Source organism: Phyllobates terribilis, unplaced genomic scaffold, assembly GCF_046119375.1.
Source record: "Phyllobates terribilis strain yellow unplaced genomic scaffold, ASM4611937v1 Scaffold_265__1_contigs__length_2625494, whole genome shotgun sequence".
NCBI classification, from domain to species: Eukaryota; Metazoa; Chordata; class Amphibia; order Anura; family Dendrobatidae; genus Phyllobates; species Phyllobates terribilis.
The window spans coordinates 2,052,241-2,073,740 of record NW_027363025.1 but is presented as its reverse complement, the minus strand read 5'-3'; the positions used below and the strand labels follow the sequence as shown (position 1 = coordinate 2,073,740).

At 43.8% G+C, this 21,500-nt stretch overlaps 1 protein-coding gene and 1 long non-coding RNA gene across 3 annotated transcripts; both read left to right on the top strand.

The window, feature by feature from the left end:
• Window positions 1-3,042: 3,042 nt before the first annotated feature.
• Window positions 3,043-12,639, top strand: LOC141219373 (uncharacterized). Of its 2 annotated transcripts, none has more exons than XR_012287889.1 (3): window positions 3,043-3,102; window positions 12,228-12,377; window positions 12,507-12,639. It is a non-coding gene; the product is annotated as an uncharacterized lncRNA (long non-coding RNA). The 2 variants fall into 2 exon arrangements; XR_012287890.1 differs by lacking the exon at window positions 3,043-3,102 and adding an exon at window positions 6,037-6,103.
• Window positions 12,640-14,828: 2,189 nt separating this feature from the next.
• Window positions 14,829-20,550, top strand: LOC141219378 (uncharacterized). The gene is made up of 3 exons (XM_073666102.1): window positions 14,829-14,840; window positions 14,908-14,998; window positions 19,563-20,550. Exons 1-3 carry the CDS (start codon window positions 14,829-14,831, stop codon window positions 20,516-20,518), a joined length of 1,059 nt encoding a protein of 352 aa, XP_073522203.1. The 3' UTR covers window positions 20,519-20,550.
• The last annotated feature ends 950 nt before the right edge of the window (window positions 20,551-21,500 follow it).

Here is a 21,500-nt window from a genome sequence, read left to right as displayed (position 1 = left end):
ATTCCAACCAACTATTGAGAGAAGCTTGTGGAAGGATATCCCAAACGCTTGACCCAAGTCATTCAGTTTAAGAGCAATGGTACCAAATACTAATGAAATGTATGGAAACTTTTCACTTTGCAGTAAGTAATAAAAATTCCTTAAAACATTCTCTCTCTCTCTCATTATTCTGGCATTTGGCAAATATTAAAATTTATGGTAATCCTAATTGACCTAAAACCGGAAACTTCTGGTTTCAACTGTACTTGAACTTTATGTCCATATCTATATATAGATATATATGTGTGTGTGTGTGTGTGTATATATATATATATATATATATATATTTATATATATATATATATATATATACTACAGACCAAAAGTTTGGACACACCTTCTCATTTAAAGATTTTTCTTTACTTTCATGACTATGAAAATTGTATATTCGCACTGAAGGCATCAAAACTATGAATTAACACATGTGGAATTATATACTTAACAAAAAAGTGTGAAACAACTGAAAATATGTCTTATATTCTAGGTTCTTCAAAGTAGCCACCTTTTGCTTTGATGACTGCTTTGCACACTCTTGGCATTCTCTTGATGAGCTTCAAGAGGTAGTCACCGGAAATGGTTTTCACTTCACAGGTGTGCCCTGTCAGGTTTAATAAGTGGGATTTCTTGCCTTATAAATGGGGTTGGGACCATCAGTTGTGTTGTGCAGAAGTCTGGTGGATACACAGCTGATAATCCTACTGAATAGACTGTTAGAATTTGTATTATGGCAAGAAAAAAGCAGCTAAGTAAAGAAAAACGAGTGGCCATCATTACTTTAAGAAATGAAGGTCAGTCAGTGCGAAAAATTGGGAAAACTTTGAAAGTGTCCCCAAGTGCAGTTGCAAAAACCATCAAGTGCTACAAAGAAACTGGCTCACATGAGGACCGCCCCAAGAAAGGAAGACCAAGAGTCACCTCTGCTTCTTAAGATGTTTATCCGAGTCACCAGCCTCAGAAATGGCAGGTTAACAGCAGCTCAGATTAGAGACCAGGTCAATGCCACACAGAGTTCTAGCAGCAGACACATCTCTTCAACAACTGTTAAGAGGAGACTTTGTGCAGCAGGCCTTCATGGTAAAATAGCTGCTAGGAAACCACTGCTAAGGACAGGCAACAAGCAGAAGAGACTTGTTTGGGCTAAAGAACACAAGGAATGGACATTAGACCAGTGGAAATCTGTGCTTTGGTCTGATGAGTCCAAATTTGAGATCTTTGGTTCCAACCACCGTGTCTTTGTGCGACGCAGAAAAGGTGAACGGATGGACTCTACATGCCTGGTTCCCACCGTGAAGCATGGAGGAGGAGGTGTGATGGTGTGGGGGTGCTTTGCTGGTGACACTTTTGGAGATTTATTCAAAATTGAAGGCATACTGAACCAGCATGCAAGTATATAATTCCACATGTGTTAATTCATAGTTTTGATGCCTTCAGTGTGAATGTACAATTTTCATAGTCATGAAAATAGAGAAAAATCTTTAAATGAGAAGGTGTGTCCAAACTTTTGGTCTGTACTGTATATAGTTGAATATTTATATATATATATATCTATGTGAGGACACAGCATTTCTTCTTAATTCTGCCAAATGCAGTTAGTAGTGGGCACAGGGACAGGAGCTATTGTCGCTGACTCTAGTTGTAGATGTAAATAATTGTTGGAATCTTGAATGGCTGCTGTGTACAGATTATAGCGCCCCCTACAGCTTATTGTCCTGCTGTCCTCGTGGAACAAAGGCACAGGATAACTGACAGATTGATCATTGTTAGTTTTGCTGTCTACCTGTTGTATTAGTGAGTTCAAGGTTGTTCTGCAAATATTGAAGGTCAAACTATGAACACTTCGACAATGAGAGATGACTTTCTCCCAATCCTGTAGAAAAAAATGCCTGAATACGAGGTGTGACCTAGAAAAGTAGGATCTGCCTCTTTTCCCACACACTCTACAGCAAGCCACCGACCAGCTGGAGGAACACAGATCTGCTCCACTGACCATCACTGAACCCTCAAAGACGCTGGAGAATCCAGGTTGGGACAATCAGGTCACCTGGCCACGTACCTCACTGCACTCACTCAGCTTCCTAAGCTTGCCACTACCTCGTCTCTGGTTGCCGGCCAATAGATGGGGTAGTCAGCCCTGGATGCTCCAAAGTCACAGCCCTGGATGCTCAGAGCCAGTGGAAAGGTGAGACTATGTCATGTGCACCATCTTTTGTACTTGCTGGGGCTGTACTGTATGTGACTGGCTGGTGTTGGTGCAATAAATTATTGCCGCACTGTGTTACCCTCACTCTGTCTGGTCTGAGTAGTGTCTGGCCCACGGGAAAGGAGATCGGGCGTTCAATGGGATGAGCCCTGGTCCATATGATTTTCTAAAGATGAGACCACCCACTGACCCTCGTGTCTCCACTCTATCTATCTATTAGATTTCAAAATGTTTATGAATTTCTCTAGAAAAATATTTAGATTTGAGAGTCCTCAGTGGTTGATACCTTTTAATGGCTAACTGAAAAGATGGTAACAAATTGCAAGCTTTCAAGACTACTCAGCTCTCTTCATCAGGCTAGTATACCACAAAATCTGAAGAGTCACATATTTATACACAATAAGGGTATGTGCACACGATGCAGAAATGAAGCAGAAAATTTCTGCATCATTTCTGCATCTCCCTGGCAGAAAAAACGCATGCGGATTGTACATGTGTTTTTCCTGCGTAATACATGCGGATTCACATGCGTTTCCGCATGCGGATTGACAAGCGCTTTCCAGGCGATTTTAGCATCACTTGGAAAGTGCTTGACAACTTGGTCACACTATATAAATCCATGCAACCGGCATGGATTTATATAGTGTGACCGTATAAGAATGTTTAAAAATAAAAAAATAAAGGTACACTTATCTTCTGATGCCCCGACGTGTGCTGCCTCATTCGTTCCTGGCTTGTTCCTGGCTGCCGGGATATCGCGAGACACTGCACTGAAGGGCCTGCGGTCACATGACTGTGACGTCACCGAAGGTCCTTCAGTCTTGCACGCGAGCAGAGGGAAGGAGACCGGGGGCCGTCAGAAGGTGAATATATCTTTATTTTTTATTTTATTCTTGTTTTTACAGTTTCTATGGTACCTGGGTGTGGAGGAGGGTCTCCTGTCCTCCACACCCGGGTACCATCCGCACATTAGAACGCGCCAATAACGCAAGTACAAATGCAGTCTTGCGGAATTGGCGCGTTATAATGCAAGTCAATGGCGGCAAAAACGCCGCGTTTCCGCAAAATTAATGGACATGCTGCAGATATTTGAGCGCAGCATAAACGCTGCGGAAAAATCCGCAGCATGGGCACAGCACATGCGGATTATCATTGGGGAACATTGTTGCCCTTCTACCATGCGTTTTTAATGCATTTCCGCAGCCGCAGAAACGCTGTGGAAACGCATAAAAAACGCATCGTGTGCACACAGCCTAAGACACACAAATTATGCAATAGGTAAGACAGGTGATGAAAAGCAGAGTTATTATGAAAGAGATAAACAGTTCTGGCTATAAATATTTTTGTAGATAAGGAGTGTGAAGGTTTTATTGTCCTGTGTCCAGTGTTGTGATGACCTCACAGGTCTGAGTCTGAGGAACACATTCCTTAGTTGATGTAGAATGACATAAATCCATGCGACACATTCATTCCTGTTCTGAAAGTGTTAAAGGTCACCATCAGTTTATATTCTGAGATTCTTCTTTTTCTTTGAGATTTGAAGTTACCTTTTAATACCAGTAATTTCATGGCTTTTGTGCTGTGATCAGGGGAACAAAAATGCTTGGCTACAGGCAGATCTATTCTTTTTTCTTTTATTGTGTGGCGATGATGATTTTTGCCCTGTCTCCCCTACATACAGACCCCCAGCTGGACATTTGGTACATATAATTAAGTACACTACATTAGATGTGATACAGCTGAACGTACCTGGGATCTTATAGTCCTGATGTGAATTGGGGATCTTCATCTTGTCTGTGGTCGTTATAAAAGGACAGGTTTTGCATTTTTTCTGGTTGCAAGGAAAGGTTCCTGTAGCTGGTGGAGATGACAGGGAGCTTCTGACATTGTCAGGAAAACTTGGTCAGACCTTGCAGCCCTCTGGCGCCCCCTTATCCTGCTGGTTAAACACAGTATTGACCGAGGATAAGCAACAGGGCGCAGCTGCTCTCATTTATGTCGACTATTGTGGCACGTGATGTGACTGGACGTATATATACCACCAGTTCCTTGAATTTCTCTATAAAATGATCTATGACAATGATTATATAATGTACATTGTGGACCATTCAGCCTCAGATGCAGAGTGTGAACATTGCCAAAAATCTATATTGTACATTTAACTGAAATAAATGATACAATTCATCAGAAATGTTAACCATTTAGACGCTTTTCCAAACTTCCGGATAAATATGAACAAAATGTAAATGTTCATTGATAAGCCGTGAATTCAGCGGGTCAGTCCTGAGGGAATTTACATCCCATGTAGGAATTCAGAGGATCTGGGAAGGGATTTTGCGACAAATGACCAACACCGGATGGAATGGGCCCAGATAACCCGGCACCCAGGCTGGAATAGATCCATAAGCTGGTTTTCTTCGATGCCGATATGAAAGAAATAAAAACAAATATTTTCTAACACTTTTCTATTTTTTTTATAATTATTTGATATTAACCCCTTTACTACCTTGGGTCAGGCCCCTGTGACGTGCCGGGGAGGAGGGGGGATATGGAAATGAAGCTAATAGGCGGGGATTTCTTCGCGTTCCCCAGACGTGAAGCTTGCCAAAACTAATTTAATAAAAAGCTATTACACAGCAAGTAGACCTCTAATATGGGACATACAGGTGAGTATAGATTCACACTTCTATCACCTGTATCCCCATATTAGAGGTCAGATAGGTCCCAGGGGGTGACAGATTCCCTGTAACATGTTAACTGCCATGGGTGGACTCCACCTGTGGCTGTTAGGGGCACATGACAGCTGTACTGATCAGCTGTCATGTCCCTGGAAAGGTGCGGTGTCATCACCGAAGTCCACACACTTCGCACACGCGCAGTTCCACATGCGTCGTACACACGCGGCTCCTCTCCGTGCACCTCGTACACGCTTCTCCGTACACCTCGTACACACGCGGCTCCGCTCCCTACACCTCGTACACACGCGGCTCCGCTCCGTACACCTCGTACACACGCGGCTCCGCTCCCTACACCTCGTACACACGCGGCTCCGCTCCGTACACCTCGTACACACGCGGCTCCGCTCCCTACACCTCGTACACACGCGGCTCCGCTCCCTACACCTCGTACACACGCGGCTCTGCTCCGTACACCTCGTACACACGCGGCTCCGCTCCGTACACCTCGTACACACGCGGCTCCACTCCGTACACACGCGGCTCTGCTCCGTACACCTCGTACACACGCGGCTCCGCTCCGTACACCTCGTACACGCACGGCTCCGCTCCGTACACCTCGTACACACGCGGCTCCGCTCCGTACACCTCGTACACGCACGGCTCCGCTCCGTACACCTCGTACACGCACGGCTCCACTCCGTACACACGCTGCTCTGCTCCGTACACCTCGTACACACGCGGCTCCGCTCCGTACACCTCGTACACGCACGGCTCCGCTCCGTACACCTCGTACACACGCGGCTCCGCTCCGTACACCTCGTACACGCACGGCTCCGCTCCGTACACCTCGTACACACGCGGCTCTGCTCCGTACACCTCGTACACACGCGGCTCCGCTCCGTACACCTCGTACACGCACGGCTCCGCTCCGTACACCTCGTACACACGCGGCTCCGCTCCGTACGCCTCGTACACGCGCGGCTCTGCTACATCCACACTGTAAACCCCTCCTGACCCCACACATAAACTTCAGCTCATCCAGCACCATGACAACCAGCACAGCAGAGTCCTGCATCCACTGAGGCCCCTGATCATGTGACCCCTGACTCCTCCCCTCCTGTGACCTCATCACAGCTCCTGTGCGCACAGAGCAGCCATATATGTGGTGGCGGCTCTGCAGGTGGAGGTATGTGGAGACCCCCATTACTGGGCGCAGGGGGCATTAACCCCTTCTGCACGGAGACTCTTTTGGGGTCTTGTGTTGCCCCTTTATAAGAATCATAAGGTTTTTGTTCTGTCTCCTGTAATAGATACATACGACCCAACTATGGAGACAGGAAGGGAGGAAACGTATTGTTCTCATAGTACAGGACCCCTTTACTGGCCCCACAGTGTAATGCCCCCAATATGCCCCTTATGCAGGATGTATGATGCCCCCACACAGTGTAATGCCCCCATTATGCCCCTTATGCAGGATGTATGATGCCCCCACACAGTGTAATGCCCCCATTATGCCCCTTGTGCAGGATGTATGATGCCCCCACACAGTGTAATGCCCCTATTATGCCCCTTGTGCAAGATGTATGATGCCCCCACACAGTGTAATGCCCCCATTATGCCCCTTATGCTGGATGTATGATGCCCCCCACAGTGTAATGCCCCCATTTTGCCCCTTATGCAGGATGTATGATGCCCCCACACAGTGTAATGCCCCCATTATGCCCCTTATGCAGGATGTATGATGCCTCCACACAGTGTAATGCCCCCATTATGCCCCCTATGCAGGATGTATGATGCCCCCCCACAGTGTAATGCCCCCATTATGCCCCTTATGCAGGATGCTTTGAGCAGGGGGTTGGACCAGATGACCCAGGAGGTCCCTTCCAACTCTACCATTCTATGATTCTATGATTCTATGTATGATGCCCCCCCACAGTGTAATGCCCCCATTTTGCCCCTTATGCAGGATGTATGATGCCCCCACACAGTGTAATGCCCCCATTATGACTCTTATGCAGTATGGATGATGCCCCCACAGTATAATGTTCCCACAGTACCACCTGAGATCCTGCAGTTGGAATAAGTCCTGAGGTTTTACTGTTGGAATAAAACCTCTGGAACATGGTTTTCCCTTTTTCTGCTCCCCTACATAAATACTCTTGATATCGAGGCTTTGTACAGTAATATACCGCATGAGGATGGTATCAGAGGAGTAAGACATTTCTTGAAATGGAGATCAGTAGAGTGTAGCAGACATAATGACTTCATGGAGGATCTTATAAAATTCACTCTTACACATAACTTCTTTCTTTTTGATAGGAAGTACTTCCCCCGAGCTCAGCGGTACTGTGATGGGGAGCCTCTGTGCCCCCTTGTATGCTAACCTTTTTCCTGGGCTGGTGGGAGGAAACCACAATATGCAGAGATGATCATAAGTGGTGACATCCATATATTGGGGTGTGGTATAGATATATTGACAAAATTTTTATCATCTGATCAGGGACGAGTGAACAGTTTCTTGAATTTGTCAGGAAACTCAACATCAATAGAGTGGGCCTGAGATTTACAACGGAGTTTAGTTATAACCCCTTGCCTTTCCTGGATGTACTAATCAAGAAAGAACTGGATGTGACCCTAGGGACATTCATCTACCATAAACCTACAAGCACTAATAAACTATTGAAGTGGGATAGCCACCACCCCATCTCCCTGAAAAAAAGAATACTCAAGGGCAAATTTTTATGGTCGAGAAGGACGTGTTCAAATGTCACATTTTAATATACAGACAATAGACATGAACACAAGATTAATGCAAAAGGTTACCCACAGTACATTTTGGATTTCGCACGATTGTGTACAGAAAAACGGGAGAGACAGACTCTTCTCCATACCTAACCAAGAGACCAAGAAAAAGATGGGATAACACGAGTAATAGGAACTGAGTAACCAAATCTTTAATATCTTAACAAAACACTAGGATGTACTTGTGGCCGACCTGGACCTGAAGGGAGCTGTGGGACCTATTCCCACAATAACTTCCAGAAAGAGTCGGTCAATTAGGGACCATTTAGTGCATAGTGTCTATAAAAAACCTGCACGCAAGGGGACTTGGCTGGATAGAAGAATCTGTAGTTTTTTTTAGATGTGGAGAATGTTGTACATGTAATTGGATGAGTGCATGTAAATCTTTCTCGAGTTCCTCCGCCGGTAAAACCTTTTTCCAGAGGGATTAATCCAACTGTAAAACCTCAGGATGGGTATATATGGCCATATGCACCTGCTCCCTAGATAATGTAGGCAACAAGACCAAGACGGGATCTATGAAGAGGGTGGGGGAGCATTTGACCAATATACGCCATGGTCGGGACACCCCATTATCGAGACACATGAACAGTGTACATGTTACATAGTTACATAGTTTATAAGGCCGAAAAAAGACAAGCGTCCATCCAGTTCAGCCTATTTCTTGTGCACTGCAGCTATTCCGCAGCGTTGATCCAGGGGAAGGCAAAAAAAACCCATGCAGTATAGGCCAATTTACATCATTGAGGAAAAATTCACTTCCCGACTCCAATCTGGCAGTCAGATTAAATCCCTGGATTAATTAACTATCACTAAGCATAAGATGTAATTTTATTGTTCTCAAGAAAGGCGTCCAGGCCTCTCTTGAACTCATTAAGTGAGTTGGACATCACCACTTCCTCTCCCAGAGAGTTCCAGAGTCTCACGGCTCTGACCGTAAAGAATCCCCTTCTATGCTGGTGCAGGAACCTCCTTTCCTCCAGACGCATAGTGTGCCCCCTCGTCTTTGTCACCATCCTTGGTATAAACAGATCATGGGAGAGATCTCTGTACTGCCCCCTGATGTATTTATACATGTTTATGAGGTCTCCCCTAAGCCTTCTCTTTTCCAACGTAAATAGGTCTAATTTTGACAACCTCTCTGGGTATTCTAGTCCCTCCATTCCCTTTATTACCTTAGTCGCCCTCCTTTGTACCCTCTCTAGCTCCAATATGTCTTTCCTGAGCACCGGAGCCAGTGTACAGTGAAACCGAAGACATCTCCAATTGCATCATTGAGGTGGTTAAACCCAATGTAAGAGGAGTTGGTCACAATAGATGTATCCTCAAAAAGGAAAGTGAGTGGGTCTCCTGACTGTATTCACTAGTCCCGAAGGGACTCAATGAGCAAATTTCATATGCCTGTTTTGTGTGAATACAGCCCCATCCTGGATTACATTTTTGGATTTTATACTCTACCCATTGCTACTCAGTTCCCTGTGAATGGGGTTCACATTTTGTTGTACTTTATCGAGATATATTCTACATTTACTATATAGTAATTAACAAGTATGATGATCCTTGTGTATCTCTAATTATGCAATAGGGTTCAAATTTGACCATTTAGGAATATACTGTGGGCCATCATCCAATATTTTTTGTAGTGATGAAGTAGATCTAAAAGCCTATTGCATGATGTGAGGCTGTGCAATATGTGACGCTGAGTCACTTTTCACGGCCAGGCCATGAGAAGGAATAGTCAAGGAGTCCGAAGTCAAAAGCCAGGAGGGTACGTCATAAACCGAGGGAAGAGGCAAAGGCATAGTCAGGTAACAGTCCATTGGTCAGAATACCAGAAGGATAGCGGATCAGAGCAGAAGGGGTCAGGCATCAGAAGATCAATACACAGAACACTAAGGCACAGAGCCACAAACCTCACACTACGTGAATGTACGTCTGGCAGAAAAAGCCCAGTTAAGTAGCCTGGCAGTCACCTGGAATAATGAACACCTGAAGATAGCCGGTGCCTCCCAGTCTCAGATTGGACAGCCGAGCTGTCCATAAACACACTGACTGCTTCAGCACGCCCCTGTACCTGACTGGATGACCGAGCTGTCAATCAAAGTACCGACAGCTTCAGCATGCCCCTGTACATGATTGGACGGCTGAGCTGTCAGTAACTGCATCCCGGACACAGTGAGGGGTGGAACCGTGACCCAATACTTGTTTTTAATCTCCCATGATGCTGATCTCAGAGACAGGACTTTTCTATATTGGTGGAATGCAATACAAATTCATTATGCACTTCGGCGTAGAACATATACTTCTGGACATGGGCAGTCACAGATAGGAGACTGGGATGCTCTTCAGAGTGGAACGCACACATCCAGGCATACGTAATCTCCGACAATGTTCCTAGATACGCTCTGGTGTGTAACACATAACTACGGACATGCGCAGTCACGGATATGAGTGGAGCGGCAGCAATCAGTTTATCTGGCGTTTCAGTGTAAAGCACGTCACTTCCGGACATGTACACTAGGGGATGGACATTATCGAACCTCTAGCGCATGAGAATTAACGCAGGCGCAGTACATTATTGTAGACAGACTCCATTCTATATACACTATGTCAATTCACCTCTAGGAATGGGAATGAGCCTCCTAGTCTGGGGAGGGGTTTTGGATGAAGTTGAATATTTAAACATGGACACCTGGCTATTAGGCACACTCCTGAAGATGATGTGTGTTCAGATGTTTTAGCTGCCTTTGATTCAGCCTGTCTCATCTGTTTCCCTTCAAGCCAGGACTTGCGTTTTTTATTTGTCTCAGCTATCTAATAATTGAATCTACACATATAAAGCATACAGTGTATCACTTCCTCACAGTAAGACTCTTCTAGTTGTCCATAGCAACCAATCAGTGCTCAGCTTTCATTTTACCTCAGCAGCTTCATTGTTGAAAGCTACAATCTGGTTGCTATAGCCAACCAAAAAGATCTTACTGTGAGGCAATTCTCAAAAATGAGGCCCCAGTTACCTCTGCAACAGCCGTTGCTATAATTACAGACTTTAGACCAACTTATCAGGTTTCCCCCCCTTGCGACTATATGGTTGCTGCACCTTTAAGAGTGACTCCTTGGATGCAGTCTCTAACTCTTTGAGACCCTTTGGGCAAAAACTGTGGTTTGGCATTTGTGGCACCCCAGTGGTCCAGTTGCCACTGTGGCCTTGCCTCCCTCACAGGGGGTAATGCCATGCCTGGTTTACCAGCATACAACACTTTCCTGGCTCCAAACCAGAAAGGGGAGCTCCTCCCCTTCAAATTGGAATCTGGAGGCGGGGTTAGAAAGAGTTAGTGGAGAGGAGTTGGAGACAGGAGAGCGACGAGGAAGGACCTGGGGAAGGGAGCTGTGTACAAGCTCGCCCCAGAAGAGAGAAGCGCAAAGGAACCGGACACCGGAGTCCGTGGTTGTGGGGCACTGAAGGCCCAGCAGCCGAATCCGGAGGGCAGGAGACTGCAGGTCTCCTGGCCCCACCAGACGCCCGGCGGCACAGCAGCACCATAGGGCACAGCACCGCCACGTGGGAGCGACACTTAAGGAAGGCCCGAGCTGTCTGCCATACGGGTAAGGAAGAGACGTTTTACTCAGGGACAAGGGCCGCAGCATAGCTTCAAGTAGCAGGGCCAAAGAGAATAGCGCAGAGGGAAGGCCTACAACTCTACATGGCGAGGTGGATCCCCAACTTGCTTCCAGGCCGCCTGGACCTCTACTACCAGCTAGTACCCGTGCCCCGGTCTGCCTAACTACCGCAAGTAAAGATAAAAGGAAACCGCCATTAAGCTGTGGACTGGTCATTATCTGCGGTATCACCTGCATTACACCGTATCAACAACATCCACCTCCACAATTCTACATATACTGCCCTGGAGCTTAGCTCTGCCTGTGGAGAGCTGAACCAACTCTGCTGTGTGACCATCAGCTCCAGAGGATCTGCACCGCAGCGGCGGCCCCATATAGCCGCATACCACAGGTGGCGTCACGAACATTATCTCTAAAAACTTTATTTCCCCTTTTACTTTCCCTTTAATTGACCGCCCTGGGTCACGGACCAGGTCACTGCCACCGTGACATCCCCAGCACCAACCGGCCCGGCTACTGAGTACCCCACGGCCCAGGGGGTGCATCACATTAAACACACAGACACCCATTTTTTTCTTTATTTCTATAGAGCCTAAATTCTGGGGACAAATCTTGTCAAGGTGAACAATTTTTAGGTTTCATGTTTGCAGTATTTTTAGTCTGATGTTAAAGACGGCAGCGCAAAATTTCACTCAAACCAGATGAAAAATGTTTTGTATTCTATGGGCTCCACACACAGATTTACTGCTTTATATATGTAGATATAAAGAAGAAAGCTAAATAGTGTAAAATAATAAATCTCATATGTTTCCCTTATTACCTCCAATAATTGTATTATTACACAGGATTTTTATGATGTTACATCTGCTCATCTTCGTCTCATTAAGGTCTTTACAATATTGGATCCTCTCAGCGAAGATCTCCTATATAAGAGAATTTTCCTTTTTGATCCATCAAAGATGGATATGGACAGAGACAAGATGGCGGAGAGGATATTACACCTCACCCTGGAGATCCTCTTCCGGCTTACTGGAGAGGTGAGAGATTCTGATGACGTCACATTACATCATTCTTATCTATGGGAATAACAGATGGACAGAACTGGAGAGGTGAGGACTCTGGAAATGTCTGGAGGGAGATTTATGAATGTGTCTCTCCATAACCAGGATTACACAGTAGTGAAGAAGACCTCTAGTGAGCGCTGTCAGGACCCTGTGTCTGAGGGATGGAGAAGACCCCTGAGCCCAATCACGAGACCTCCACCTCACCCCCTGATACATGAGGACATCAATGACCAGATGTTCCTAGAACTCACCTACAAGATGATTGAGCTGCTGACTGGAGAGGTGACACTGCTGGGAATGCTGGGACATTATACAGTAACACTATGAAGTGATCGGGGGGTGACGGTATCATTTTATATGTCAGGTTCCAATAAGGTGTCAGGATGTCGCTGTCTATTTCTCCATGGAGGAGTGGGAGTATTTAGAAGGACCCAAAGATCTGTACAAGGATGTCATGGAGGTTCCCCAGCCCCTCACATCATCAGGTAATAGACAGGACAAAATACACACGGCCTATAATTATTTGTATGGAAAGAATGAATTCAGTCCCTGTATGTGTTTCCTCCAGATCTATCCAGTAAGAGGACAACACCAGAGAGATGTCCCCGTTCTCTTCTTCCACAGGACTGTAAACAAGAAGATTCCAATGTTCCTCAGGATCATCAGGTAGATGGAGAGAAGGTGTCATGAGATCTTCCCTATGATGTGTAGACGGCTGTGAAAGTCTTGTTTTATCCACCAGTATTACAGTTATATGAAAAAGTTTGGGCACCCCTATTAATCTTAAGCTTAATGTTTTATAAAAATTAGTGTTTTTGCAACAGCTATTTCAGTTTGATATATGTAATAACTGTTGGACACAGTAATGTTTCTGCCTTGAAATGAGGTTTATTGTACTAACAGAAAATGTGCAATCTGCATTCAAACAAAATTTGACAGGTGCATAAGTATGGGCACCTCACCAGAAAAGTGACATTAATATTTAGTAGATCCTCCTTTTGCAAAAATGACAGCCTCTAGTCGCTTCCTGTAGCTTTTAGTGAGTTCCTGGATCCTGGATAAAGGTATTTTTGAGCATTCCTCTTTACAAAACAATTCCAGTTCAGTTAAGTTTGATGGTCGCCGAGCATGGACAGCCCTCTTCAAATGATCCCACAGATGTTCAATGATATTCAGGTCTGGGGACTGGGATGGCCATTCCAGAACATTGTAATTGTTCCTCTGCATGAATGCCTGAGTAGATTTGGAGCGGTGTTTTGGATCATTGTCTTGCTGAAAGATCCATCCCCTGCATAACTTCAACTTTATCACTGATTCTTGAACATTATTGTCAAGAATCTGCTGATACTGAGTGGAATCCATGCGTCCCTCAACTTTAACAAGATTCCCGGTGCCGGCATTGGCCACACAGCCCCAAAGCATGATGGAACCTCCGCCAAATTTTACTGTGGGTAGCAAGTGTTTTTCTTGGAATGCTGTGTTTTTTTGCCACCATGCATAACGCCTTTTTGTATGACCAAACAACTCAATCTTGGTTTCATCAGTCCACAGGACCTTCTTCCAAAAAGAAATTGGCTTCTCCAAATGTGCTTTTGCATACCTCAGCCGACTCTGTTTGTGGCGTGCTTGCAGAAACGGCTTCTTTCGCATCACTCTCCCATACAGCTTCTCCTTGTGCAAAGTGCGTTGTATAGTTGACCGATGCACAGTGACACCATCTGCAGCAAGTTGATGCTGCAGCTCTCTGGAGGTGGTCTGAGGATTGTCCTTGACTGATCTTACCATTCTTCTTCTCTGCCTTTCTAATGTTTTTCTTGGCCTGCCACTTCTGGCCTTAACAAGAACTGTCCCTGTGTTCTTCCATTTCCTTACTATGTTCCTCACAGTGGAAACTGACAGGTTAAATCTCTGATACAGCTTTTTGTATCCTTCCCCTGAACAACTATGTTGAATAATCTTTGTTTTCAGATCATTTGACAGTTGTTTTGAGGAGCCCATGATGCCACTCTTCAGAGGAGATTCAAACAGGAGAACAGCTTGCAAGTGGCCACTTTAAGTAGCTTTTCTCATGATTGCATACACCTGGCTATGAAGTTCAAAGCTCAATGAGGTTACAAAACCAAAAAAAGTGCTTTAGTAAGTCAGTAAAAAGTAGGTAGGAGTATTTAAAACAAGAAAATGATAAGGGTGCCCATACTTATGCACCTGTCAAATTTTGTTTGAATGCAGATTGCACATTTTCTGTTAGTACAATAAACCTCATTTCAAGGCAGAAACATTACTGTGTCCAACAGTTATTACATATATCAAACTGAAATAGCTGTTGCAAAAAAACCAATTTTAAGAAAACATTAAGCTTAAGATTAATAGGGGTGCCCAAACTTTTTCATATAACTGTATATGCTCTATATTTGTGTCATGAGAATGGTGGAGATGGCAGGATTAGAGCTGATCATAGATATGACTTCTTATCTGTTTGTGACTATTACAATATTTGTTTCAGGGTGAAGATCTGACCCATATTAGTACTACAGAGACATATGTAAGGGGTGATGAGTGGTGTAAAGAGGAGATTCCTACATATGACCATCCAGGTGAGTAGTAACCACTAAATACAGAAAATAACAGATTTATCTCAGTCACCGGCTGTAGCTGTTTTATCGGTTGTGTAGTCCAATCTTATCACAATCATGTGACCACCATTTTGCCTCTAGACCACAACATTCTCTTAGACCCAAAACTGTTCAAATGACTTCAGGCATTGAAAGCCCTCCTGTATAGAACTTACAACCTGAAGGATCCCCTTACCCCTGGGATTGGAAGACGTTGACCGTGACCTGCTCAGATCTGTAAACTACAAAGCCAAATGACAGCGTACGTAGAATGAGCTGAAAAGTTAAAAATCACTTGATAAAAAATTATCATGATGGGCCTTTAAGAGAAAGCGGAGGGTAATGATGCTGTTGGCTTCTTAGAACCCTGATATCTTATTGGATGAATCTACATACTCCATTCTGTGCTGCTGAATAAGCTCATATGGTCCCTACAAGACCAGGTCCAGTCTTTGCGGCCAAACTTGGCTGTAATATACATTTATTCACGCCTGCAGGAGATGTGTTGGCATGGCTTGAGCGCTGGTTTCATGGATTCACTCCACGTCATAAAGTACATTGTTTTCAGTCCCAAGGAATTCGGATTAGCACAATCTCTCCTGAAATGGGGGCACTAATACTTTCTCTACTCTCCTGAACGGAACTTATAGTAGCTCCAATGGTCCATACTACATGAGTGCATCTACGGTTTAGTGTTGTAGTTCTCTGCCGATACATACGTTCTTGATGTGGGTGAAACATGTTTTTTTTTATTCTATGTCTATTTGTTTACAGTTTTTCCTTTTGTATGATTTGTGGTGGGATTTGCCTGCCTCACTTACAGTTAGGTCCATATATATTTGGACAGAGACAACATTTTTCTAATTTTGGTTCTAGACATTACCACATTGAATTTTAAACAAAACAATTCAGATGCAGTTGAAGTTCAGACTTTCAGCTTTCATTTGAGGGTATCCACATCAAAATTGGATGAAGGGTTTAGGAGTTTCAGCTCCTTAACATGTGCCACCCTATTTTTAAAGGGAACAAAAGTAATTGGACAGATTTAATAATTGTAAATAAAATGTTCATTTCTAGTACTTGGTTGAAAACCCTTTGTTGGCAATGACTGCCTGAAGTCTTAAACTCATGGACATCATCAGACGCTGTGTTTCCTCCTTTTTAATGCTCTGCAGGCCTTCACTGCGGTGGTTTTCAGTTGCTGTTTGTTTGTGGGCCTTTCTGTCTGAAGTTTAGTCTTTAACAAGTGAAATGCATGCTAAATTGGGTTGAGATCAGGTGACTGACTTGGCCTTTCAAGAATATTCCACTTCTTTGCTTTAATAAACTCCTGGGTTGCTTTGGCTTTATGTTTTGGGTCATTGGTCGTCGTTTCATACTACAGATGGACAATCAGTTTGGCTGTATTTGGCTGGATCTGAGCACACAGTATGGCTCTGAATACATCAGAATTCATTCGGCTGCTTCTGTCCTGTGTCACATCATCAATAAACACTAGTGACCCAGTGCCACTGGCAGCCATGCATGCCCAAGCCATCACACTGCCTCCGCCGTGTTTTACAGATGATGTGGTATGCTTTGGATCATGAGCTGTACCACGCCTTCGCCATACTTTTCTCTTTCCATCATTCTGGTAGAGGTTGATCTTGGTTTCATCTGTCCAAAGAATGTTCTTCCAGAACTGTGCTGACTTTTTTAGATGTTTTTTAGCAAAGTCCAGTCTAGCCTTTTTATTCTTGATGCTTATGAGTTGCTTGCACCGTGCAGTGAACCCTCTGTATTTACTTTCATGCAGTCTTCTCTTTATGGTAGATTTGGATATTGATATGCCTACCTCCTGGAGAGTGTTGTTCACTTGGTTGGCTGTTGTGAAGGGGTTTCTCTTCACCATGGAATTTTCTGCAATCATCCACCACTCTTGTCTTCCGTGGGCGCCCAGGTCTTTTTGCATTGATGAGTTCACCAGTGCTTTCTGTCTTTCTCAGGATGTACCAAACTGTAGATTTTGCCACTCCTAATATTGTAGCAATTTCTCGGATGGTTTTTTTCTGTTTTTTCAGCTTAAGGATGGCTTGTTTCACCTGCATGGAGAGCTCCTTTGACCACATGTTTACTTCACAGCAAAACCTTCCAAATGCAAGCACCACACCTCAAATCAACTCCAGGCCTTTTATCTGCTTAATTGAGAATGACATAACGAAGGGATTGCCCACACCTGTCCATGAAATAGCCTTGGAGTCAATTGTCCAATTACTTTTGATCCCTTTAAAAACAGGGTGGCACATGTTAAGGAGTTGAAACTCCTAAACCCTTCATCCAGTTTTAATGTGGATACCATCAAATGAAAGCTGAAAGTCTGAACTTCAACTGCATCTGAATTGTTTTGTTTAAAATTCCTTGTGGTAATGTCTAGAACCAAAATTAGAAAAATGTTGTCTCTGTCCAAATATATATGGACCTAACTGTATGTGAGTCTGCAAGTCCCTGATAGTCTTTAAAAAAAGGTCTCCATTGACTCTTCCAAATGCCTGAGATCTAAATTTAAGACACCTCAGCTCTGCACTATTATAAAAAGTTCTATTTAGATGTCTAATATTTCTTCTTGAAACTAATCTGATAGAAAATATTGGCATTTTTTGATAATTTAGATTGCCAAGAGCCCCCGAGCCCCATTACCCCAGAGAGGTTTCACCACTAGTTACTCATCTCAATTTTTTTTTGCTGATGAAGACTGTTGAGTTTTTATTCATTTCAGTAGATGTGTTATTGTCTTTAGTCACAGTTTTGCCCATCAACATTTAATACCTCTACGTGGATATGGACTTACACAGAGACCCCTAGGCTTGGGCCACTGTGTTACCTTCTGTTCTGTGGAGTGAGATGGGAAGAATAGTCAGATAGCCGGGTGAGAATGAGGAGGGCAGAGAAAATACAAAATCAGAAGTCACAAGAGTAGTCATTCAACGTGCCGGGGTCACAACAAGAAACAAATACACAAGCCGGGAGCTGAGCACAGAGGACTGAACCAGAGGAGAACAAGGCTGTATCTGGCAGCTTCCAGCAATATGCTTCCAGCTTTAGTAGGGTGCGGTGCTTTCCAGTTGGCTGAAGCAGGGAGCAGATTACTCCAGCTGGACAGCACACACACCCATACTGCAAGACTGGATGGTACTACTGGTCCCAGGCTCCCAAATCTTAGTGGCTGGACAGATCCTGCGTTGCCCAGAGCTTCTGGTTCTGACGTCTCTTCCATCACCAGCGCCACCTGCAGAATGAATAAGGCGACTCCTGGTGAGAGAAGCAGACGTCGCAGGAGCAGATCCCAGAGGAGATGGGACACACCATTTGCAGAAGCCCTAATATGACAAAATGGTAGTAAATGAGAGCAATAAAAATCCCCATTGTGGAGATTATAACCCTCAATGAATAGTAGTGACTATTATGACTTCACAGCCACTTTACAGAAATTTGTGCACAGTGGATGTTGGAGAGTGAAAATTGCAAATATACCATTTCATTACCCAACACATAGTGCCCAGATTGTGCTCCAGGAGACACACACCGTAAATTAAGTGGGTTCTTCTCACTATAATAATGCCAAATACATGGATGCTAAATGTGGTTTGGGCGCGCTGCAAGGCTCAGAAGTGAGGGGGAGACTATACTTTGGGAGAGTGGATATTTCTGGATTGGTTTATGGGTACATGTTGCTTTTCAAGAGCTTTTGAGCCACTAATAATGGGGAAACCTCTGTTTTTCCATTGACAGATGATGGACCTGAGTGGGGACTTGTTTTTTTTTAGATGAGTAACAGTTTTTATTAGTATTATTTTTGCCTACATAATATTGTTTGGTGGTTTTTTATTCCATGTTTGGGAGGCAGGATGAACAAACAATTGAACACCACGCTCCACTGGTTCATCCTATGATGTTTTCTATTAGGCCGGAGTCACACCAGCGTATGGTATCTGATACAAGAGCATCAGATGTGATATGCTATTGACCTTCGGCTCCTGCTCTTCAGCGATCAGGAGCCGAGTGTCCTGCTACTGTGCTGCGATTTTCTTGCATGAGATGATCGCAGCACAGGTGCAGGAGAGATGGAGAAAGTATTTTCTCCATCTCCTCCATGGTCTGACCCGGCGTATATCGCACTGCACTGGGTTGACATCCGTGTGCAGTCCGTTGTTTCACTTCCACCCATAGACTTGTATGGGTGCGAATGAATCGAGTATCGCTGCTAATCACAGCATACTGCGATTGTCTTCTCATGTCGAATCAGCATGAGTAAATAATCGCTGATCTGAGCTGGCCGATATAATAACACTGGGCCGAGTGCTATGCGATGTTTTATTGCATAGCACTTGGCCATGTTATACAGTAGTGTTACTCCGGCCTTATACTGTGAACTGTCATTGTCTTGGTGAATAATTCAATATTTTTACATAACTTGGCATTTCTACTGACAGTTTAAGTAGAAATGTTCAAAAATATAAAATTCGAGGATATTTTATTCAAAAATAATAATTGGTTTTATTCTTGGCAGATGACTGTACCAGGAGATCAGAGGGACAGCTGACATCTTCAATTTTTAAATTAGTTGAGCTTGAGATCCCACAGGATACAACTAAAGTGAATGCCATTACTCCAGATATACCATCATCCCTTCACAGCAAAGATCTGTCATCTGATCCTATGAAACAGGTCCTGTCTTCTGATTCATTACCGACTACTAAGGAAAATCAAAGTCACAAAATAAGCATTAAAAAACAAACTACTGGTAAAGCTAAGAAGCCATTTTCACAATCAGAATATGGAAATAGTTTTCCCCTCGAAAAGTCTTTTCTTAAACATCCAAAAATTCACACAACGAAGAAAATATTTTCTTGTTCCACGTGTGGAAAATGTTTTAACCACAAATTAGGTCTTGTTAAACACCAGAGAAGTCACACAGAGGAAAAGCCATTTTCATGGTCAGAATGTAGGAAATATTTTAAGCAGAAATGGAATATTGTTATACACCAAAGAATGTACACAGGGGAAAAGCCTTTTTCATGTTCAGAATGTGGTAAATATTTTACATGGAAATCAAATTTGTTTCAGCACCAAAGAATTCACACAGGAGAGAAGCCTTTTTCATGTTCAGAATGTGGGAAATTTTTTACCCGGAAAGCGAATCTTGATATCCACCAGAGAACCCACACAGGGGAGAAGCCATTTTCCTGTTCAGAATGTTTAAAATGTTTTAATTTTAAATCGCTTCTTGATAGACACCAGAGAACCCACACAGGGGAGAAGCCTTTTTCTTGTTCAGAATGTGGAAAATGTTTTAACCAGAAATCAGATCTTGTTATTCACCAGAGAACTCACACAGGGGAGAAGCCATTTTCATGTTCAGAATGTGGGAAATATTTTACATGGAAATCAAATTTGGTTCAGCACCAGAGAACTCACAGAGGAGAGAAGCCTTTTTTCATGTTCAGAATGTGGGAAATGTTTTAACCAAATTTCAACTTTGCTTGACCACCAGAGAACTCACACAAGCAAAAAGCCTTTTTCATGTTCAAAATGTGGGAAATGTTTTATCCATAAATCAGCTTTGGTTAAGCACCAGAGAGCTCATACAGAGGAGACGCCTTTTTCCTGTTCAAAATGTGGAAAATGTTTTACCCGAAAAGCGCATCTTGATATCCACAAAAGAACCCACACAGGAGATAAGCCTTTTTCCTGTTCAGAATGTGGAAAATGTTTTAATTTTAAATCGTTTCTTGATAGACACCAGAGAACCCACACGGGGGCGAGAAACCTTTTTCCTGTTCAGAATGTGGAAAATGTTTTAATCAGAAATCAGATCTTGTTATTCACCATAGGACTCACACAGGGGAGAAGCCTTTTTCATGTTCAGAATGTGGGCAATATTTTACATGGAAATCAAATTTGGTTCAGCACCAGAGAAGTCACACAGGAGAGAAGCCTTTTTCCTGTTCAGAATGTTGGAAATGTTTTGTAAAGAAATCTTCTCTTCTTAGTCACCAAAGAATTCACACAGGGGAGAAGCCTTTTCCATGTTCGTAATGTGGGGAATGTTTTACACAGAATTCATCTCTTAATAAACTTTAAAGAAATCACACAGGGGGAAAGCCTTTTTCATGTTCAGAATGTTGGAACTGTTTTAACTCTTCTGTTCCTAGGGTACATGTGAAGTTGTTACATCACATGAGCCCTGCGCCCAATCAGCTTCATTCGGCTTCACTGTCCCCTTCTTCGGACGTATTGAACATCAACAAGAAGCCAGGGCTGCTGCTGCTTTCTGATTTCCTCTTATTGTTCGATGTGTCCAAAGGTGGGGACAGTGATGCCAGCGTGAATGGCCGCAGAGCTCAGATGACATAAAAATGTCACATAAGCCTCGGAAACGCAAGTGCTCACACCACTGAAACTGCACAGGCATGGGACGTTTGTATAATTGTTTTCATTTTAACAG